Genomic DNA, 23,898 nt, shown 5'->3' with positions numbered 1-23,898 from the left:
CAACCCAACCTGGCAGCCACTAATAAATAAACCAACGAAGAGTTTGGGATGCTTTTGCCTTGTCTCCTTGAAAGAAGGCTAGGAAGGGCCAGTTCTGGAGTCGTTTGCAAGATGCCGGTTAGTAAAAAGATATATTTAAGAAAAGATGCATTCCTGAATTTAATCTTTTGCTGCAAAACCCCCCCCTAAATGTGGATAGGAGCCTTTCGTTTTGCCGCCTCACCAGCAGATGGGAAAGAAAGAGCGTGGTGTCTCTGAGCATGGCCGCTGCAATGGAATCAAATGCCATTTATGTAATTTTTTTCCTTGTTTTCCTTGACTAAAGCAGAGGCCCTTTTGAAAGAGAATTTTGCCCTATGGAGTAAGGAAGGCCAGACGATGTTGTAGTAATGGTGTAGCCTGCCCTATCCTTTTAAAAAGTTACTTTAAAAGCGCATGAATGCTGCTGCTCTGGTGCATAAGCCATAACTTGCTCATTTAAGGAAAATTTGGATGGCCGAAAGCAAGCAGCGGGGAAAACGCTTGGAAACTGGAAACTCGAACTCAGAATCCCCCAAAAGCATATCATAAATAATTAGAGATATGAATTTCTGGGCGAAGGACCTACAAAGCATGCAAATATATCTATGACACAAGTCCATATTGGTCTTGTGTCCTGAAGGGACTGCATACATAAACCATTACCTTTGGCAGAAGCACTGTCGAAATCTTTTTAAAATTTGGCTTTCTTGCTTATTAACTGGACTTGCCATTTGGAAAGTGGGCTCTTCACTGGGACCTCTTCTGTCTTAGATATTTCAAAAGAGAAACCATTGTAGCTTGTGTCCTTGTTTTGGGTGTCCTTCATCTTAATTCAACAGCGTATAATTATTCATGCCATTGGTTTTGCTTTCCTTTCTTTGTGCGTCTGGTCCACAGGTCCTGACCTTTTGCCTCTGTGTCTCTTTTGGGGGTCTCTTCCTTTCTGAACCCTTTTAAAGCTAATAATTTGAAATCTGTGCCCACAGCGGCTCTTTCCTCCTGCAGCCTAAATCCAGCCTCTAGTTCCAAGTAGAGCAGACCTGTCCAATGCATGGGGCTCCCAAATATCTGGCCTGACCCAATCCCCAGTGATTCGATGGGACTGTGCAATGGGTGCCAGCCCTTCATGTGCACCATGATGAGCCTCCTTGGGATGCGCTGTTCATGTTACTCCACCTGAGGCTCAGGTTCAGATGGAAAAGCCAGAAAGAAAAAGCCTTTCCTTAGCCCTGGGGAACCACGTTTTGAGCTCTTTGCTCAAAATGCGCACATACTGAGAGCTTAGGTATGGTCAGATACGCCGGTTATAATAATTATCTTTGCGATGACCCTGTCAGGTAAGGCCCATGCCATCCACCACCACCACCACCCCATCATCATCATCCTATCATCATCCTCATCCTCATCATCATCATTCATCATCACTGCAATGCAGAGGACAGGGGCAGCAAGAGACAAGCCCTTTGCTTTGCACCCCTGCCATGTCCCAAGATTCAAACCCAGGGCTTCCCTGGCTCAGGGCCCCCTCACATCATCCCTGAACGTATTGGGAACGTGGGTCAAGAAAAAGAGAAGGGGGGTGTGCAAACACGCCAGCCAGCCTGCATCCCACCTGAGAGCCCAAGGATTCCGAGGGCCCCCTTCTCAGGCTTTTCGTCATGCACCAGACGGGTCCCATTATGCCTTCAGTCAACAAGCTCTCTCCCAGACGATCGATGAAACCGGATAATTCCCCGCCGCCTGGCACATAACAGGAGGGGAATGGCCCATGCCAGGCAGCTGGGAAGCGGGTCCCAGGCCAGGGGTTAACAGACAACCAGGCAGAGGTTGAGCCTCCCCAGGTCCCTTCCTTTCCTATCTCTGACTCAGGCCAAAAACACAAGAGCCAAAGGCTTTTCTATGCAAATTTCACCTAGAGAAGACCCATGGGGAGGAGTCCACAAATGGCTGAAACTGGTGGGACTAAGGAGAGGAGCCGGGCCAGTCAACACAAGCTCTTGTTGCCCCCCAAACTAGACTAGCCCCCCTGCCTAGGATTCAATGGGGATTGCTCTAGTTTGGCACTACCTAACAGGGTTTGTAGCATGGCTTCCCTGTAATCTCTCTCTCTCTCTCGAAAATGAAGGAGCCAGCAGCGAGTGCAGTGGTTGGACCAGGGACTCCAGGGGAGCAGGGTTCAATCTCTGCCCATGGAGACCCAGCGGGGTGCCCATGGTCACCACTCTCTTGGCTTCAGAAGAAAGCAGTGATACTTTCTGAAGAAAATCTGGCCAGGAAGATGCTTGTAAGGGGATGCTTGTAAGTCAGGATTTGGCTTGAAGGCCCATTAACATTCAGAGACAGCATGGCATAGTGGTTTGAGCACTGCACTAAGGCACTGGGAGAGCAGTGGGGGACTTTGAATACCCCTCTGGGTGGCTCTGTTAAAAAGTTACACTCTTCAGCCTCCAGGAGGGCCGGGCAAAACTCACCGCCGAAACAATCAGCCAGGAAACAATGGAAAGGGTTGCCAAAAGGCAGCGTATTGGCTGAGGATAAGAAAGGACAATGCGGCCAGATGATAGCAAAACTATTATCTGCAAGAGAAGGGCTTCACAGCTAAGGATGAGAGCCTTTAGGGTTTTGAAGAGTGGGATCTAATACCATAAACAAACAAACAAAACAAATAAGAGAAGATGCCAAATGGGATTGTCTCAAGGATGCTGAGCATCTTGGTGGGCGATGGATAGGAAGGCTTGTCTCAGTTCTTTCCTTTAGAGCAGCGGTTCTCAACCTATGAGTGCAACCCCTTGGGGCTTGAATGACCCCTTTCGCATGGTCCTAAGACCCATCGGAAAGCACATATTGTATTATATTAATATGTTGTGGTTGGGGGGGGGTCACCACAACATGAGAGACCGTATTAAAATGTTGCCGACAGTAGGAAGGTGAGAACCACTGCCCTAGAGTATCTGAAAGCGACACATACGAAGCTCCCCTGGATTGTGACCAAACAGGTTGGTCGACTAAAGGGGCACAAGTTGCCCTCTCTATGCCCTTCTTTGGCAACACAAAGTGGACAAAATGGTCTAGAGAGACATTGGGGCAGCTGATATCACTTATCATCCTCTTCTGCCCTCCTTTTTTGTTGCGTTTCTCCAGACGGCTTGAGTGAAGAAACCCGTGCATCTCAAAACCTTGCTCCCGGGGATGTATTCAAGAAAGGGACCAATGTCTGCATCCACATTGGAGAAATAACCCAGTTTTGTCACTGCTTTTCAGCATCCTGGCTCAAGGATCGGAATTCTAGGCTCCGCATCTGGGCCCCACACAACCTCCACTCCCAGAATTCCATACCTTGAGCCCAAAAGAAGAGTTAAAGTGGTGCCAAACCGTGTTATCTCTCCAGTGTGGATGCAGCTAATGTCTTCTGCAAAGAGCAAAATGGACTCTCAAGCTCAACTGTCTCTCTCCATTGGCGCCTGGCCACCTACCTGCCTCTTTCTTATTCGCCACTGCATCCCTCACCTGGAGCCAATGCTCACCTGGAGAATGAAACAAACTTTTGATGGAGGGACCAATAGACAGTGCACATGGCTCTATGTTTATCTTTGCATGTTGGGGATGCACTCCCCACTCAATGGGGCCTAACGTCAAGGAGACGGGCCTTGCCAGGTGGGCAGCCAGAAACCATCCTCTTCCCACATGCCACCAACGCCAACATTTCATGCTCCCCCAAAAGTATGGTGGGGCTCTTGATGCTTGCATGCTCCCACCTACACAACGCCAGAGTTTTGGGAGACCAGTTGTGGGCCGAGAGAGGCCATGGTGCACGCTTCCTGATGACTCACTCACTCAAGGTGCCAAAGAGGGATATCTTCTCCTCTTTCTGTGTGTGCATGGATGTGCGACCTCCACACAAACACACATGCACACGAATATGCATGCATCCTTTTTGGAGTTAGAGGACCACCTGCGAATAAGCCAGCCCAGCATCCCTCTGCAACAGCAGTCTGTGGACTTGGAAGGCAGCGACAAAAGGGGCATTAGCTCATCGAAAAGCTAGCTGCAGACCTGCCTTGTTTAGCAGTTTCCCACAAGAGAGATACAACCAGAGTCTCGCTCCTGGGACTATGCACATCTGTGGCTTCTCTGGTGGCAAGAGGTAGCCATTCCGAAAAACAAGAGGGCATGCAATACCTCTTCTTCCGGGATGATGGATGATGATGATCATGATGATATAGGGAAGGGCTTGGCACCCAGAGGATGGAAGGGCAAAGAAGAAGGAGAAGCAGGATCATGTCATGATGCATACACTTCCCTCTGTATCTCCCCATCAAACTGAACAAAGAGGGCATTGCCACTATGGAAGTGGTATATCCAGGGGAGCTGCGTTAGGTGTAGCAAAGTGTGACAACACCCCAAAACCCACAAAACAGTGAGGCCTTCAGGGCGAGCAAAAGATGCCTTTGCAAACATGTGTTTTATGCAATGAGAAGGTGAAAAAAAGCTCACTGCAGCCTGGATCCAACCAGAGGAACCCATTGGATCTATAGAGGGTTCCTACGTGTCGAACCCACTGATCCGGCCGGTTGACTCTAGCTGAACCCATGCAATGCCCAACTGGCAGCGATGGTTTCCCATTGCCAAACGCATGATACCACCATCCTGGTTCAAGGCTTGTCCCAACAAGGCCAGTCTAAACAGACAAACAACAACAGCAGCAACAAGGGCAACAAAACAAACCACAACCCTCCCAGAAGCAATCAGCAGCCTCCAATAAGTCAATGGACCCACCGCTAACTCTTGTGGCTCAAAGGCTATGGGATTCTGGGAGTGGGAGTTTGCTGTCACCCCCCAAAGCTCCCGGATGCCATAGCCTTGAGCCGGGCGGGCCTTCCTTGGCCCAGCTGCTGCTGTCCCTCCCGGGCTGACCTTCCAGGCGCAGGTCCTCCAGAGTCCCGTGGGTCAGCACTCCTCGTTCTTGCGGCTGGTGTCGTGTCGCCGGCGGCCCTGTCCGGCAGACGCCACCGCGAAGTAGAGCCAGTAGTGGTGCCCACCGGATGGTCATCAGGCTAATGAAGGCGGCGAAGGCCCCCAGGTGGTCAGCAGCACTGGGCCCGCGTCACACCGGCCCCCGAGCCCCCGGGCCAGATCCTCCCCCGGGCATCGCAGGCCCCGGTGCCTCCGCGCTTGGCTTTCCCCTGCCTTGAGTCCTCCCCTCCCTCCCTCCCTGTTTTCCACTTCCTTCCTTCCTTCCTTCCTTCCTTCCCTCCTCTCTCTTTCTTCCTTCCTGGTTCTCTCTACCTCCTTGCTTGTCTTTTCCTCCCTTCTTCCTTCCCTTTATTCCTCAGGGGGCTTCCAGTTCCTGGGGCTGGCTAGGGGGCGCTGCCTCGGGGGGCTCCTCCGCTCCATCCCCGGCCAAGAGGCTGCTCTGGTCCGGCTCCGGTCCGGCTCCGGCTCCGGAGGAGCTCTAAGCGGGGCTGCTGCTGTGCCGCCGCCGCTCCCCCGGGGCCCTCTCCCCGCCGGACCCCTATGGCTGAGGCTGCTGATGCTGAGGCTGCTGATGCTCCTCCTCCGCCGCGGACTCTGCGCGGCGGACCTCCGGCCATCCTCCCTCGCCTCTTCCCTCTTCCCTCCGGCTCAGCAGCCTCCTGCCTGCTCGAAGGAAGAGGAGCAGCAAGCAGCAAGGGAGGAGGAGGAGGAGGAGGAGGACTGCGGCGCCGCCTGCCCTGAGCCCAAGAGGAGCAGGAGAGCAGGAGGCGGCCCCTGGCCGGCTGCCTGCCCCCCAGAGCCCCAAGGGCCCCCAGGGCGAGGAGGCAGGGATGGCAGGGAGCCGCAAGGAAGGAGGAAGGAAGGAAGGAAGGAAGGAAGAGGAAGGAAGAAGGAAGGAGGAAGGAAGGCAGGCAGGCACAGGAGGAGGAGGAAGGAAGGAAGGAAGGAGGAAGGAAGGAAGGAAGAAGGAAGGAAGGCAGACGAAGCGCAGGTCTGGTGGGAAGGAAGGCGGAAGGAAGGCCGGCAGGAAGGACGGAAGGAAGGAAGAGGAAGGCGCGAATGAACTGAAGGAAGGCAGGCAGGATGAAGGATGAAGGACGGAAGGAAGGAAGGAAAGGAAGGAAGGAAGACGAAGGCGAGGAAGACGAGGAAGGCCGGAAGGCAGGAAGGGGAAGGAGGATGAGACGGCAGGCAGACAGAAGGAAGGCAGGAAGGAAAGCAGGCAGGCATGCAGAGGAGGACGGTAGGAAGGAAGGAAAGCAGGCGGATGGAGGCAGGAATGAAGGAAGGCAGGCAGGATGGATGGAAGGAAGGAAAGAAGGAAGGAAGGCAGGCTGATGGATGGAAGAAGGAAGGCAGGCTGGTGGAGGAGGAGGAAGGAAGGAGGAAGGAAGGGCAGGCAGGAGGAGGGAATGACGGAAGGCGGCAGGGATGAAGGAAGGAAGGAAGGAGCGGAATGGCAGGAAGGCAGAAAGGAATGAAGGAAGGCAGGCAGGATGGATGGAAGGAAGGAAAGAAGGAAGGAAGGCAGGCTGGATGGATGGAAGGAGGAAGGAAGGGAAGGAAGAAGGCAGGATAATGAAGGCAGGCAGGGGCAGGAAGGAAGGACGAAGGAGGAAGGCAGGAAGGCAGGAATGAAGGAGGCAGGCAGGATGGATGGAAGGAAGGAAAGAAGGAAGGAAGGCAGGATGGATGGATGGAAGGAAGGAAGGAAGGAAGGAAGGCAGGAAGGCAGGAATTGAAGGAGGCAGGCAGGATGGAAGGAAGGAAGGAAGAAGGCAGGAAGGCAGGAGGAATGAAGGAAGGCAGGCAGAAGAGGAGGAAGGAAGGAAGGAAGGAAGGAAGGAAGGAAGGAAGACAGGATGGAAGGAGGAAGGACGGAAGGAGGAATGACAGGAAGGCAGGCAGAAAGGAGGAAGGAAGGAAGGAACGCAGGCAGGCAAGCAGTAAGGTAGGAAGAGGAGGAAGCGGCAGGATGGAAGGCGCAGAATGAAGGAAGGCAGGCAGGGATGGATGGATAGGACGGAAGGTAGGAAGGAAGTAGGCAGGAAGTGTAGGCAAGCAGGATGGAAGGCAGGAGGCAGGCAAGCAGGAAGGATGGAAGACGAAGGGAAGGGAGGAAGGCAGGATGGAATGCAGGAATGAAGGAAGGAGGAAAGAAAGGAAGAGGAAGGACGGAAAGAAGGAAGGACAAGCAGAAGGAAAGTAGGAAGGAGGCAGGAAGGCAGGCAGCAGGATGGAATGGCGGAAGGAAGGAAGGAAGGAAGGCAAGCAGGAAGGAAAGTAGGAAGGAAGGCAGGAAGGCAAGCAGGATGGATGGATGGATGGGAGGAAGGAAGGAAGGAAGGAAGGAAGGAAGGAAGGAAGGAAGGAAGGAAGGCAGGCAGGCAGGCAGGCAGGAGCAGCCCAGGAGACCCTGGCCCTAACCCAAGACAGTCTAGCCCTGGCCCTGCCCAAAGAAAGCCTTGCCCTCCTGGGTGGCTGCTGCTTCTGGGGAGCCCCTGCCTTCCTCGGGTCTTTCAGACTCAGGGCAGCAGCCAGGGCTTCCTCCCTTCAGTTGAGCCACCTGCCATGGGCCAGAGGTGTGATTCTGGTGGGGGTTGTGGTTGTTGTGTCCTCCAAGTCATTTCTGATTTATGGCAACCCTATTAGCTGCTCTTCTTGACCCGATGGCCTTCCTCTGAGGCCGAGAGAGCCTGCCTTTGCCGAGGGCCCCATCGGGTCTCCAGGGCTGAGCTGGGACCGGGGCCCTGGCCTCCAGAGTCTCGGCTCAATGCTCCAAGCACTGCCTCTGTGAGGCAGGGCCCATCGGCCCTGTCCAGGCCCAAGGCAGACGCTGGATTTGGCTTGAATGTGCCCCATCGTCTAGTTCCTCACTCCATCATGGAACTCGAACACAAGACCTACCCCAAGACACACATTTTCATAGCCGTGGGATGGAATCGAGGAGGAGGAAGCCCTCTCATATAATGTCCCAATGGAAAGGGGCCCTCTTTCCCAAGGGCCATTGACTGCTGGCACCAGGATCCGTCCAGCATCCCTCCCTGGAGCCCTCCGGCCAGATGCCCTGCTTCTTCCCCTGGCTCTTCTCCCTGGGCAGCCACGCTTTGTGGCATTTTCTCTCTTGTCTGGAGGGGCTCTTGAGTCTTTCATGGCCTTCCTCCTCCTCCTCCTCTGCCTGGCTCTCCTGTTTCGGAGGGGCTGCCACCGGAGAAGCCCCCGGGGCCCATGGTCCCAGGAGCAGCCCTTCCGAAAGGCTCTGATGGAATCCCAGTGCAGTTGGAGCCTGAATTTGGCAGGAAACGTCCAAGATCGTTCTTCCAAACAAGTCCAGAACAAGTCCAGAACTGCATCCATGCTTCAGAAATAGTTCCATTTGACATGGCAGACCCCTCTGACAGACCAGGCTGACTACCTCACCAAACTACAAATCACAGGAACACACAGGACAAAGCCGTGGCATTGAAGGTGGTGTCATGCAAACTGCAAATCCCAGGTTTCCATAGGACGATGTTGCCATGAAAGTTAAAGTGGGGCCTTAGGCTGCATCTGCACGGCAGAAGTAAGGCAGCCTGACCTCGGTCCTATGGAGTCCTGCGATTTGTAGCTCTCTGCTTTTGTTGTTGTTGTAGCTCTTGTTGTGTGCCTTCAAGTCTTTTCCAATGTATGGTGACCTTAAGGCAGACCTGTCCTGGGGTTTTCTTGGCAAGATTTGTTCAGAGGGGGTTCACCATTGACTTCCCCGGAGGAGGCTGAGAGAGTGTGACTTTGCCCAGGGTCACTCACTGGGTTTCCACAGCTGAGCTGGGACTTGAACCCTGGTCTCCAGAGTCCTAGTCCAACACCCAAACCTTTATTCCACGCTGGCTCAAAAGAAGGTTCGATATCTCACAAGACTACAAATCCCAGAATTGTTTGGCATGGAGCCATGGCAGTTAAAGTGGTGTCAAAGTGCATTATTCCTGCAGTGCAGACGCAGCCACAGTGTTGCGGGTTGTGTAGTGTGAAAGGTCCCGTTGTCCCTCTCTCTCTTTCCTTTTCTATAAACTTCCTCACTTGGTGGAAGGCCAAGGGCCTTTGCTCTGCCACTCCTCCCGTGCTATTTCTGTCTTTCTCCCTCTCTTTCCTTTCTCTTCCTTTCTCGTGTCTGCTCTCCTTCCTTCTCTCTCTCAGTGCCAAAGCCAAGATGCCTTGCCCTTGCCAACTAAGCATGGTCCGCTTCCACCAAAGCACTTTCATTTGGCTTCTCCGTTTGAGGGACACCATGATGGGAAAAGGGGTGAAAGCAGGGCACCATTTTGCCAGGGACCCCTTTGCAGCATTTGTCTTCTTCCATGGATGGCACAAACCCACTCTCCAGCTGCCTTTTCTTCTCAGGTTGCCTGGATTTCTTCCTTGCCGGTTGGATCGGATTATGACTCACTTAACCTTTGGGGGATGCATCTCTGCCAAAACCTGCTTTCGAATTAAGGGTTTATTTTAAACCTGTGCGGATGTGATAGGGAAGCAAATTATTTACTTGGACATGGCGCACGTTGGGGAAGCGGCACGTGGGCACAGAGCGGCCCTTGCTCTGGCAGCAAAGCAGGAGACTGGCATGGTTGGCATTGTGAGAGACCCTTGGCTGCAAAGGTCAGTATAATTCTCACCTCACAGTGGGGAGACCGAGGCTGGAAAGGGCAGGCTTGGCAAAGCCCACCCTGGCGCTTCCGGTGGCATTAGGATTGGCACGGTACTTAATTTCCAGAATGAGAGGCTTAGTCCTTTCCAAGTCCCATCCTGATCCACCCACCTTCAGGTTTTCAGGGACTGGTTGCAGGACTAAGACAAGGCTGAGGAGGCTGCACTAACCTTCCCTTGAAGCTGAGAGAGTGTGACTTGTCCAGGGGCACCCAGTGTATTTCCATGTCTGAGCGGTGATCTGAACCCAGGTCTCCAAAGTACTGGTCCAATACTCAAGCCATTGCACCATGATGGCACTTGTAGTAAAAAAGCTAAAAGTGTAACATATCCCTTATTTTGTGCCAAGAGCAATGCTATGAACTTTGGGTGTAGTAAGGCCTCTGGCTCTCAGGAACACAAAAGACTTGACCACAAATTTCTTAAGTTTTCAAAGGTTTTACTGGTTACAAATAAACAAATAACATGAAACTGATCAAAGATGCTCTGGACGCATGACACCCCTTTAAAAGATCCTTCTGCCAAGACTGTTACTGGTTTAGTTCTACTTTAAGGCAAGTTTATCTTGCCTGGTGCTTTTCGGTGTCCGCAGTGGTGTTGGTTGTGGTGTCTGCAGCGCAGCACCAATACCTTGTGCTGTCCATAGTGCAGTGCCACTGATTTGGAGTGTCCACAGTGTAGGGCCACTTTATTGTGTTGTCCATAGTGCAATGCACTGCGTTGTGGGATCCGTTGTGCAACATCAGTCATACTTTATAATGTTGTCCCTAGTTTAGTTCTGCTTCATTATGGTGTCTTGTGGTCTAAGATGATCCCCAAAAGCACCAGGCAAGCTAGACCACAAGTCACACTCTCTCAGCCTCCAAACCCCCACTAAGACAATCTTGTTAAGAAAACCCTGTAATAGGGCCATCATAAGTCAGAAATGACTTGAAGGCACACAACAACAAAGCTAGACTATGCAAGAGTCAGACTCATTGCAGCCCTGAAGCAATAAAACCATAAAACCATCCAGTGCTTCAAATTTCAAATGGAAATTTCGGGCCCTCGGTTGGAAATGGGTGACCTCTGTCCTGTTTGAGAGAGGAAAGTAAATATATTTTCTGACACTTCACCTGCAGGGAGAAGAGTAAATATATTTCCTGCCCTTCTCTAGGGAAGCAAAGACTTTTTTAAGAGCAATTTTCATCCCTATGGAATTTCACTCTGGATGAGAAAGAATGATCCCAGTAGCATCTGATGGAGCAACCTTCCTGTCTGGCCTGTTGTTCCGTAATTGATTTGTTCTGCATTTCTTGAAGGAAGGGAAGGGCTAATGAATGGGATTGAAATGCAAATGAGAGAGAGAGAGAGAGAGAGAGAGACGAAGGCATCCGCTTGCAGCTGGAGAAGGTCTGGGAAGGTCACCGCTTTTTCTTGCAAACGCGAAAAGGCTGCATCTCCTTCTCTGAGCAGAAGAGCTGATGAGAGCGAAGGAGGTGCTTCTCAGTTGCACTGTGGCTCAACCCTTGAACCCTGGTCCATCTCCAGACCAGGGTCTGATAACTCGGGAAAGCTTATGGGGATTTCATGGCTCCAGAGACGCCGGCCTCATGCATCACGGCGCACCCCTTCTGAGAGCTGAGTCACTTGTCAGCAGGGATTAATTTCTTTTCCTGGTCATCAGTTGCTGTAATTAAGGGAAGTGTCACCAAAGCGCCTACAAGCCATTTGGACGCAGCCGAGAAGCAACCATTGCAAGCATCAGGCAGTCCAAATCTTGGAGAAGCAACCTTTCCCCTATACCTCTCCTTTGCCCCAGTGTTGCAGACCCTTCCCTGTCAATGCCACAGGCTTGAGAGGATGTGCCATGTTCCGTCACACTTTGGCCAGTGGTGTCAGAGAGGTCATCACCTCCATGATGCTGTCCAAGGCCATCGTTGGGTAAGTCACACTCTCTCAGCCTCCTCAGGGGAAGGCAAAGGTAAACCTCCTCTGAACAAATCTTGCCAAGAAAACCACCATGATAGGTGTCAGAAATGACTTGAAGGCACAACAACCACAACCACAACAGCAACCATTGAGAAGATCCTCTGGCCCACTGTAGCTTTGATCCTCTTGCCTATTCCTTCTCCGGGGGTTTAGCCACACCATTTATTTCCTGGCTGAGTTTTAAAAAATGGGTTCCCAGGACTCAGGAAACTTCACTGTGGAAAATGCACCAGATGCAAGAACTGTCACACTTCGTGACGCCTTCCAGGGCTAAGTGTTTGCACAGAAAAATGTGTTGTTGTTTTTCTGCACATAAATATGGGGAAATTGTTTTGAGCAGAAAACATGTTCCTGGTGACTGAACCCATGTATAATTCCCAAAATGTGAAGGCCAGCTGAAAACTGCATGCGCCATGCTGGTTCCCCTCTTCTAGGATTTTCTTGGCAAGATTTCCTCTGAAAAGATTTGCTATTGTTTTTTTCTGGAAAGCTAAGAGAGTGTGACTTACCCAGTGGGTTTCTGCGGTGGATTCAAAGCCACAGTCCTCCGCATAGTTATTTGGGAATGCCTCTGTCTGAACACAGCAGGATTTTCTGCAAGTCCCAGTCCAGCGCACCAGGCGCCAATGGGGCATTCCCTTGTGGAGCATGAGGGCTTTTACATTCGGTTCAAGAAGGGTATGTGCTGAGCATTTCTTACCCTATGTTCCTCTCCTGGGCTTGTCTTGCTTGACAGAGGATTAAAACCCATTTCATTCAACAGGAGAAAGTTTTGATGTAGCCGTAAAGCATGATGCCTTTCCCGGGGTGCTTTTTATGCTCCCAAAGGACTCTTAGAATGGGGGCAGAGCAGTTTTCTTGGCAGAGTATTTACAAGGAACACACTTCCTTTCTTCATATACACACATACACACACACACACACAGAGAGAGAGAGAGAGAGAGAGAGAGAACATGGTGGCCTAAATCCAGTTGCTAGCTCCAGCTAGAGTAGACCCATTGAAACAATGTCTAGATGCTAAGTCAACACTGATATAAATTCTGTGGCTCTGTCAGGTCTAACCCAGCGGCTGGATTAATAATTGGATGGAGGCCTTGGCCATAGACTGGACTCCTGTGAGTTTCTGATGCATGCACAACTTGCCCTACAGTGGCCATTTTTGTGGCCTCTTTCATTTCATGGCTATGGAAGCTGTGCATGTAGCACCATGGTAGATGAACTAACATAGACATGGAAACATTTTGCGCACAAGGCACGGATGTGCATTGCACATGGACCTGCACATGCATCCAGTGGCCAATTCAGTTCCACATTTGGGCTCCAACCCTGCATTGGGAGATATAGCCATGAGGTGCAGGTGCAAGAGCCTCCTGCGCCATGCTTCCTCCAAAATAGCACCTTTTCTCATCCACAGGTGCAGCGACAGCTGCCTGCAGTGACTCCCCTATCCTTGCGCAGTGTCCAGCTGTAAGAAAAATAGCCAGGTACTTGTCTATTCCTCCAGTGGGCTGCAGCTGAGAAAAGGTGGGTTTGGAAGGATTTGGGGTTTTGTAGAGCATTCCCATCTCTGCAGTGATCCAAAAAGTGAGCCCCCATAGTCTACGTCAGACTTAGCCCTTTGTAATTCACCAACAGCACGCCAGGCTTGGGGTCTTGGTTCAGTTGCACAGGGTTGCCTTTCAACCAACACCTGAATTGTGTAGGACAACTTAGGTTGGAAATTTCAGACTGTGAAGAGCCTACTAAAGAGGACAGATTCAACCCAGATTCTGCAAGGTATACTACTATGCGAGTCAATGAAGCAGACGTCTCCACACACTGACAAGGTTTGACTTGGTTTAGTTCGGATTCGGAACAGAAACAAACAAACCAACAGACCAAGGAACCACGATTCTTGTGAAACAAGGTCATGGCAAAGGCGGTGGCACAAACTGCTGAGGATATACTGAGCATGCTTAGCATTCAAGGACGAGAAACACCAGCATCTTCAGTTCCAGAGAAATTGAGGGGGGATATACAAAGATGGTAGCAAATCGGGATATTTTTCGAGACAATACTCTTGATGTGTTTCAAAACTCTATTGGGGTAGTCATGGGTCGGACGTTCTAGAAATGCTATCCTTTACAGACCATTCGGGGAATAAAACGAGCGCTAGAAACCTGTTGATTAGTCCTAACTACGATAGATCCATTGACTCAGCTGTTGGATGATGATGGTTCAACGCAGAGATACATCCAACGAATGGGTCTATGTTAGCCAGGACTAACATTTGGGTCTATATCCATGTGGAGATACATACACAGAGTGAAAGCCACCTTGGATATGACTGCCTCTTCTCCTAGGAAGGGAATGAGGATGCACCGCCGGCCCCAGAAGACTAGCCTCCATATCTACAAGGCAACCGGGCATTCGGACCTGGGACTACACCGGAGGGAGGTTTTTCTGCCACGGCACTTAAACGTGAATGACAAATTCAGGATTAGTGTAGGAGAAGCCTGCAAACTCATTCTGGTCCAAGTTCATGATGAAGAGTTTGTCCGTGGGAGTGAGCTCCACTGGTTGCCTGGTGAATTCCTTGTCAAAGTTGGAAGTGTCGTGTTTGTCTTTCTGTCGGATGGAAAGCAAAGAAACAACAACAACCAGTTAAGACACACACCGGAAGGAAAAGGAGAAGGCAGGTGAAGAAATCCTGGCAGTCAAAAAAGAAATTTTTTTAAAAAGGCTAGCAAAATTAAAGTTTTGCAAATGGTATAATTCTAGTGTTGGGTCCCAATTGTAGACCCATTGGACCAACTGTTGGTTGGCGAGTGAAAATCTCATTGATTTTGTGGTTGGCACTAACACTAAGGTGCAAAGCTAGATGTACCCACCTACCATCGGTCAATGGGACAGTGCTGGGCCAGGCTTCCAAGTAATGGATTACTGTATATACCCGATTATAAGTCAACCTCATATATAAGTCGAGAGCAGGTTCGGGGGCCAAAATTATGGATTTTGATATGACCCTTGGACAGGTTGAGGGTAAAACCTAAGGGCATGTAACAAAGGACCTTAAGTGGATGAAGCAAAGGGAAACAATGGCAAAGAACTTACAAAATCCCAGTAGACATAACTATTTGTGCTCATCCTAAAAGCTGGATGGAGGAGAGAATAGAGGGAGGTCAGTGCTTCCAGGACAGATTAAACTGTTGCCTTTCACCATATATATATATATATATATATATATATATATATATATATAATACAGTACTTAGATTGACTCGTGTTCAGTCAATCCAGGTTTTTGGGGTCAATTTTTTAACCTAAATTTCTAGACTTATACATGAGTATATACAGTAAGCAGCTCTGGCAAAGCCTCAGCTGAACAACTGTATCCACATTGGAATAAAAAAGCAAAACATTATCACCTGAATCCTATTTACTAGCACCAATTTGTGTAGACCTATTGACTGGTGAGTTGACAGAGAAGCAAATCCTTTTGTTGGAAGTAACGACGTGGCTATCAAAATGGCCAGCGGCCACAGTCCAGATCTGCACACAGCAATGCAAGAATGGAGGTTGTCTATCCCTTGTTCATTCAATTGCTTGCACTGACCCTCAAAATATCTTTGAAAGCTTCCTAAAATATTGCCAAATCCTTTCCATGTATACATAAACCAAGGTTCCCATGGAGTGGCTAATTTCCAACTACAGTGTAAATGTGCCTAAGACTGCAGTCTGACACTCCATTCCTAGGTGTATAAAACTCATATACAAGCCCCATGGACTTCAATGGATATGTGTGTGTAAGGATCAGAGCTTTAGCAGTGAACAGCTAGACCTGGCGCTGAAAATCCTCAGTCTAAAACATCACTAAGGGTGAATCTATATTGTAGAAATAATGCGGTTTGATACCACTTTTATTGCCATGGCTCCAATTTATGGAATTCCGGGATTTGCAGTTTTCTGACTCTTTGGCAGAGAAGGCTCAAGGCCTTGTGAAACTACAATTCCCAGGATTCCATAGGAGGGAGCTACAGTACTTAAAAAAGTGGTGTCAAACTGAATTATTTCTACAGTGTAGATGCACACTCAGCCTTCAGTGTCTTGTAGGTTTCTTACTTCCACTGTATGTAATTTCACCACAATAATTTGTTGGATTGTTGAAAGGGTTACTGACACACCTGTCTGTCTGATCCATCCATCCACAACTGGATCAACAGAGGCGCCCATAACAATAATAGTATTGGATTGTTAAGTACGTTGTATTATGAATAAAGGGCATTAAAAAGCAAACTTGGTGTTTTGTGCCCGGAAAATGGACTATTATCCAGCCCCTGCTGCCCTGGACACTCTCTGGACAGTTGCTTATTTCATATACTGACCTTCAGAAATTCTTGGGGAAAGCGCATGCATCCTATCAGGCGCGCTGCATTCAAGAGAGCCATTTATTCATGCAGGGAGCATCTTTGCAGGAGGATGTGATGACAAATGCCAACGGAAAGGAACGCTTTTCCGCCTCGTACGGCACTGAACGCTCTTGTGCTCTATACAAATGCGCCAGGACCGGGAAAGATGCTAACGCCCCAACAGTTTCATAAATCAGAAGTCACTCCTCTGGATGGAGTGGCGGCAGTCATCCCTGGAAGCATAACCCGTTGCTTTCTTTACTCATGCAAATCTTTCAGAGAATTTACTGCAAAGCGGATTGCAATGCATGGCCAGGAAGCGACTTGGAAAAAGAAGCATGCCTTAAAATGCAATAAACTGAATTTCGGAGTGGTGCATGAGCTTGGATACAGCTGCAAGGGAAGCGATTTGGTGCGGTTCTGCTAGACTTTTGATGGAGAGGAAGGCTTTTGTATAATGTATACCCATAGATCTCATTGGAACCAATAAGGACAGGAATCCCAGGTGAGGATGGCTATTGCTTATTATTCTTTTGGGTCAAAGGATAACTGAGGTAGGGAAGGCCATCCCAAGGCTAGGTTGGACGACTTCTCTAAGAGTCCCTAAACCTTAATAGGTAAAAGACACAAGAAACCAGTTTTTGCCCAAAGGATAAGTAAGCAATGGGATACTTTAGACAAGCCCCAGGCCTGATTTTGTAAAAGTACACCCAGAATCCCCTTTTTAGGGCAATGGATGAGGATGAAAAGGGCTTTAGGGACTACCTTTTAGGACCCATCCACTTTTTACAACGGTGGCATGTGAATGCATTTATGGGTGCAAAAACATCCAAGGGTTGAGACGTGAAAGCCTGGGAAATAAAATGGAATCATCTGGAATAAAATACCCCTCTGCCCAATTCTCCATGTCCCCCGCCCCAAAACCTTTCTTTCCCTTTAAAAAAACGACAAAAAATGAATGATGGAATATTGTCTTCTGGAACGAGGTTAAAATCTTTACAGATGTACTGCATCCAAATCATTTCCAGATAAGGCTGACTTGTAATGCTCAGTTCAACCTGCAAGTCTAGTCTCCATAAAGTGTCCGTTTTACTTTACAAAACCTGGTAATTTTATGCCAAACCTTTATGATGTATTTTATGCGCCTAAAGTGACAAAGGTGACTTTCAACAGTCAAAGGTACTAATGTTGCATTTTTTCATTTTCTTCCAAAGATGTCCATCTTCCTCAAAAACCAACCCCCCGATTAGTTCAAAATTCCTGGAAATTTTACATCTGTTTACAAATTTCACATCCGATGCTTTTTATGGTTCCTATGGCTGCGTCCACGCAGCAGAAATAATCTGGTTTGACATCACTTTAACTGTTGAGGAGCAGAGGATGGAGAAGAGAAGGCCTATCTGGGTCTCCAAAAAGGTATCTTCCAAGTGGGGTGGTCCTGTGAACCCCAAGATTGGCTTCTCCAGGTAGGTGCCATCGATGGCATGACCCACAGTGTGCCCCATTGGGTTGCCTTCAGATGGACCCAAGGGTTTCAAAGGCTCCTGCCATTTCTTCTTCATGCAACATTGTTTTTTGTGCTCCTACAAGGACTTTAAGAACTATGGACTTCCTACCACTTGTTCATCCTCCTACAGTAGCAACTACTGGCTCCCATCTCAGGGTTTGTGTTGATCCACTCCAGATTTTGCAGAACTCCAAAGGTGTTCTGCAGAAACTAACCAACTTCTGTAAGGATTGGAGGAAAACCCGGAGTGGATCCGTCACTCCATTAACACAGGAGCCACCAGCTGCCCTTCTGTTCAGAATTCCTATTTGCCAATACAGAGCTGAAATGGATCACGAGTGGAAAGAAAAGGGGTATTTTCTCATCTATTTTAAATCTGGCCTATTTTAAATTTAACCTAGTTTAAATTTATTTTAATTTGCATTGAGGATGTTGGTATTTTAGTTAAGGTTAAGGGATAAGGGGATATGTCATTTTTAGTAGTAAGATTTATTCGGTCGTCGACCAGTGTACAAAATAACTTGATAAAATAATAATTGCAAAACACAATTGTTAATCATTGTTAAAAACAATTTCAGATACAAATTCAAAGTCATGTTATACACATATCAGTTTTCACCAACCAATTTGGGGACGTATTTTACATACAATCCAACATAATTTTGCATTTGTAGTTGTGGATGTGTTATGTATTTGTGTATGTATGTTCTTGTAACCCGCCTCGATCCTTTTGGAAAGGCCGGATCTAAATAAAATCTATTATTATTATTATTAACATCTATATTTGGAATTGCAACCTGGTTTTCCCTCCCATGTGTTCTTGATGTTCCCAGGAATGCATACAAGAATCCCCTTAACCTTTTGTCGAAACTACATGTTTAAAGCCACAATGCGCTATCATCACATGCCAAGTTTAATAGTTAAGCGTGATCCTGGAGGAAGAAGAATAATAACAATAATATTGGAATCAATAGTATTGAGAACTCTCTCCAAAAAGTAGTTGCGCATAAGAATGAAAGACCGGCTGCAGTTGGGCTTTTTGCTTGCGAAACCCTTGCTTTCCCCAAGCCCTGTCCCTGAGTCCTGCTTTTCCACGAAATGAGGTTTCCTCAAAACAATATTTCTTAATTTTTATTTTTATTTTATAACTCTATCTGGAAAAAAAAGGTAAGTTGGCACATGAACAACTCAAAGCAAACCGGAAGGAGATAAAACACCCCAAAAGCACGAGGCGAGGAAGTACAGGAGTTGGAGGAGCAGCAAAAAGGAACCTTGCAAGGAATGTCTCCTTTTCCCTTTCGTGTCTTTCCAAGTTGCTGGAAATACACACAACTTAAAACCCCGGCGGCAATTTCCGGAAATTATTATTAGTTCAGACAAAAGGGAAAAAATAGAAATAAAAAAAATACCATACAGCTTCAGTCAAGTAACACAAAGACAAGTTTTGGACTTTTTAAAAATACCAGCTTCGTTGTTTCTTAGTAAAATACTCAAGTCTTTGACACACCGAAAGCACAGTGGGACAGATGGGGTTTGTGGATTTGGCAACTGGACACACAGCGCCCCACATTCGCCCCCCACAACCCACCCCACAGCCCCAGTTGTTTTCAGGAAGGATACCCACAAAGGTTTGGATACGACCATAACACAGAAACCGTGAGGCGGACGGAAGAGATACTAGGGTGACCATTTCTCCAAAGGAAAGCCTCCCCTCTTCTTCTTCTTTGGCAAGTAATGGGGTCCCTGCACCTCCCTGCGAGGGCCAGAGTTAGAAATGTTTGCATTGTGTGTGTATATGCACCCAATCCCATTAAAGGGCCATTGTGCACTACGCAACGAATGCCACATCCCCATTCCCTCCAACTGCCCTGACTTTGCAGGGACCGTCCTGATTTAATCCCCTGCTGTCCCACTTTTGCAGATGCCTTTGAAATTCCCCGCTTTCCCTCTCCTCCTCCCACTTTCTCCTTGGTCCTCAGCTTACTTCCATTGATGCTCCAAGGGCAAAAGGGCTTAGCTCAGCGGGAGGATCGGGGAGAGTCTTGCTCTTCTTCCCAGATGGCTCTGGCAAAAGCCAACTGCCGCAGCCTCTCCCAGCTTTGCCTCGTCTTCCTCATTCATAATTCTTTTCTATCTCAGAGATGTCGTCCCAGTTTTCGTTGGTGAAATGTTGGAGACTATGCTTCCCGCTTTAACTGCTGTGGCAACATCCTACGGGACCCTGGGGCTGGCGTTTTAGGAAGGGCACCAACGTCTCCCCTCTCTAGACAATGAACCCCAGGTTCCCATAGGATGCAATTCAAAGGGGGATCAAAGTGCTATAACTATGCAATGTGAAAAAGCCTCTGATTCCAGAAGCTAAGAAGCGTTGGGCCTGGACTACATTTGGATGGGAGGCCACCATGATGGAAGATTTGGGAAGAGTGTGGAAAGACTCCAACATGAAGGGACCCTTGAGGATTCATGGCTGCCAGTTAGGACTGGCAATACTGGGCTCCATGGGCCCAGTGTTTGACTATGTACAAGGCCAGTGTCTTACATTCCTCACTCATCTGCTTTCAGGAGCTAAGCAGGGATGGTCCTGGTGAGTCTTTGGACGGGAGACACCAGAAGGGAACAAACTAGGGATCTCCAGACTGGACTAGGAAAGGATCTTGCCCAAAAGGAACCCCAGAAAGCCAATGCTGCTGGTCAGAAATGTCCATATTGGTGGAGTTGCAATGAAGCAGCTTCCCAGGTTCAGTCTGATACCAGAAGCCAAGCAGATTTGGAGTGGTTCTGTAACTAAGAAGCCGATCTACAATATCAGCTACAAGAAATCTATCTCCGGCACAAAACAGGTACTGTATTTTGTGCACTTTCCCTTCTCTCTGCAAAACAATCCCTCCGCGAGACTCCAGGACTTTCAAATATAATAATTAATAATAATTTGTTTTATTTATATACCGCTATTCCAAAGATCATAGCGGTGAACAGCAAGTAAGCTAATTAGCAAGTAAGCTAATTTGCCCCCAACAGTCTGGGTACTCATTTTAGCTCCCTCCTCGGAAGGATGCAAGCCTGAGTCGAGCTTGGGCCCTTTTGCTGGTCTTGAACTCGCAACCTTGTGGTTTTGAGTGAATGGCTGCAGTACAGTATGGGGGAAATACTCCGTAGGAATACTCTTTTCCTCCAGTTTGAATGAAGTTACCCTAAATATTTGACCTTGCATGCCAGGACAAAACAGTCAAGGGCTGACACCTCTGTTGTTTTTGTTGTATTTGTTTCTGATTCATGGCGACCCTCAGGAGAAACTATCATGGGGTTTGCTTGGCATGATTTGTTCAAGGTGGGGATGGTGTTAGTGACACATGCAGTTGCACGACACATGCAGCAATAATCGTTTTGAACAATGTGCAAACTCTGGTATCCAGCTGACAGTGGTGTGAGCAGATTGGTGCATGCATGACTCTTGTGTGTGTGATGGCACATTAAAGTACACTTCTGTGGCATGCGGATGCCCATTGTGCACAGGAACTGCACAAGAGGTTGTCGGCCACGCACATTGACCACTGAGCCTCACACGTCAAACTATGGAGGTATTCATAGGGCTGCATAATGTAACCTAAAAGGATGGAGGCTATCAGCCAACATATTCCAGCATCGCAACTCTTCTATTGTAACGCAGCTCTTGCCGAATCCCTGCAGAGTTGCAGTGTTTGAATTTAAAGTTGGCATGGAGTTGGGAGGAACACAAGGATATTGATCTGGCCCCTCGCTTCCCATTCCTCCCAGTTAAGTATAATATGGTGACAATGCAGAAGAGCTTCTATAAGAAATCCAGGATTTCTTATAGTCCAGGATTCCCAGAGAGGCTGGATGTCAAATCAGAGGGAGATTATCCAGGGACATTTGCACCCTGAAGACTTACTGGGATTTAAGGGCCATTCCAGACTGTTAGATCCCCATAAAAGTATTCTCCTCCCACATTCAGGATCTCATAGAGAAATGGAAGCATCCACTAAGCTGCACACTGAGGCAATGTGAAGCCCACTGTGGTGCAACGGTACGTTTTGCAAAAATGGAAGTAGGCTGATACTGTATTTTTAAATGTCACTTCACAAGGCCCTCATTGTTCTCCCATCTCTTCCAGTAGATTTTGAGAAATAAGGGGGAGAACCCATCTTGGGAAGGTGAGGATGATGGAGTCCTTTTGCAAATACAGTGGGGGCCCTTGGACCTAAACTCTGGGATGCAGCCTTTTCTGAAATGCAGTGAGCCCTTGGTTTCTGCTGGAGTTTGGTTCCAGTAGCCCCTGTAGACACCAGAATCCATGGATGCTCAAGTCCCATTAAATACAATGGCATTATAAAAGGGTGTCTCTTATATAAAATGGCAAAATTAGAGTTTGCTTTTTTGGAATGTATGAATTTTAAAATCTTTTCAAACCACGGATGGCTGAATCTGTGGATGCAGAGGGGCAGCTGTAAGTGGGGAGGAAGCGAGCATCTTTGAGGAACAAAAGTGATTCAGGCTGCATACACACTGGAGAAATAACCCAGTTTGGCACCGCTTTAACACCATTGTGGCTCAAGGCTATGGAATTCTGGGAGTTGGACAACAAACTCCAACTCCCAGAATTCCATAGCCTTGAGCCAGGGCAGTTAAAGTGGTGCCAAACCAGGTTATTTCTCCAGTGTGGATGCAGCCTCAGTTAGGTTTCTATGTCTCTTAACCCTGCTTGGTTTTAAAAGCATGTGGTTCTTCCCATTCCTACCTTCCATCTGCAGGTAAATCAATGGCAGCGGATGTCTCCCATCTTAGCATGATGGTTGTACCTACTCCAGGTTTTATCCCAGTCTTAAAAGGATGTCCCCAAAGCGCTGAAGCTATTGTAGGAACAGCTCATTTGAACCCATTTAAAACCTGGAACGGATTCCCTGCCCCGCTGACATGGGAGACACAGCTATGGCCGAGTTAAACCTATGGATCCCACCAGAGAGGAGGAGAACCTTTTGACCCATAACTTGGACACTGCGGCTGTTCTCGCCCATGTATGCGCCACCAGCGCAACCTTGGTCAGTGACCCTTTGTCCGGCGTTTGAGATATGGTCATTCTAGTATCGCCACAAAATAAAATCCAAAGCATGAGAGTTAATGGTTGCAATGGAGGGATGCCACCACGACAGCTGGCAGGAGCGCATGGCGATGGGTGCGCAGGGGTCATGGAGGAAGAGCAGGAGGAAGAGAAGGAAGGTGACGGTCTACAGTGGCTACTTAGCTCTTGACTTCAGGCTCAAAAAACTCAGAGTTAACAAAGGAAAATCCTTCGAATTCTGACTGGTCAATGTTCCTGATGACTTCCTGGTCGGGTGGCGTTAAGACGGGCGGGTGGCGCGTGAAAAACCGGTCGAAGTTTTCAGCATTTCGTCCGCACTATGAGAGGGGAAGAAAAGAACTCATGGTAGGTGGAGAAAACGGGGGGTAAATGGAAAACTGAAAGCAAAAGGAAACTCCAAACTTAAAAGAAGTCAGATGTGGTTTTGCCGCAAACCACTCCGCAGCCCCCTCCCAATAACGCACCCGTCACCCGTTCCTTGCAATGGTCAGGCCAACGTCATTCAGGATGAGCAAAATATGAGAGAAAACCAAAAGGAAGAAACAATGCAAAAATAGTCATGGCTCCTGTAGCGGAAAAGGCTGCTCTTGCTTGCAACCATTGAGTCATTATATATATCTACATATACATATACATACATATATATATGGTTATGGAAGTGCTGGGAAACAGAGGAGGGAAGCTGTCAGACGGTCTCCTTGCAAGTAATTGTTGGGAGAGAATGAGATGGCCAGGCAATTACTTGTAAAGCTCTGCTAGTCGCATGCAATACTATACCTGTCCAAGAATGTGCCACATGCATTGGGTGAGGGCATCTCTCCCCCCCTCTCTTTTTAAAATAAATACGTAAACACATTTATTATCATTCTTCTATCCCGCTTTTACACTGTGTTCATTAGAGCTGGAAGGGAACACACTGCTGCAGGACCCCTGAACGATGCCCATCCAAGTCCAACCTCCGCGTGAAAACCTCCCAAAATGGAAAGTCCACCGCACTCTGAGGCAATCTATTCTTTTTACAACCATTAAGAAGCTCTTCCTAAGATCCTCTTAAGGAGAAAAAGTGTCTTATGTCTCTCCTGGCCAAGGAACTGATCAGACGCATGGTTTTTTAGGTTCAGTTTTGCTTGGCCTGGAGGCATCACTTGACCGTTCATCCCAGTCCCACCCCAAAAGGACACTGGGATTTCAGCCACAGTCCCCATCCCTCCATGACCTGCTGATTGGTGTATTTTAAACTGCTGAGTATATATATCTTA

At 48.3% G+C, this 23,898-nt stretch overlaps 2 protein-coding genes across 3 annotated transcripts in view; both read right to left on the bottom strand.

Annotated features, from left to right (window-relative positions):
• TNRC6A (trinucleotide repeat containing adaptor 6A) overlaps nucleotides 1-23,898 on the bottom strand; it is a 292,395-nt gene that overhangs the window by 145,951 nt on the left and 122,546 nt on the right. The window lies entirely within an intron of this gene.
• The window catches only part of PRKCB (protein kinase C beta), a 117,074-nt gene continuing 106,627 nt past the window's right edge, over nucleotides 13,452-23,898 (bottom strand). Inside the window, exon 17 of one of the 2 annotated variants that reach the window (XM_042480876.1) lies at nucleotides 13,452-14,253. In XM_042480876.1, coding sequence (XP_042336810.1) covers nucleotides 14,101-14,253 — 153 coding nt within the window. In that variant the 3' untranslated portion in view covers nucleotides 13,452-14,100. Of the gene's footprint in view, nucleotides 14,254-18,656; nucleotides 22,957-23,898 lie in introns of those variants that run through there. The other variant, XM_042480875.1, reaches the window with a different exon arrangement.

Source organism: Sceloporus undulatus, chromosome 8 (assembly GCF_019175285.1).
Source record: "Sceloporus undulatus isolate JIND9_A2432 ecotype Alabama chromosome 8, SceUnd_v1.1, whole genome shotgun sequence".
Lineage (NCBI taxonomy): Eukaryota > Metazoa > Chordata > Lepidosauria > Squamata > Phrynosomatidae > Sceloporus > Sceloporus undulatus.
This window is presented reverse-complemented; position numbering and strand designations above follow the sequence as displayed.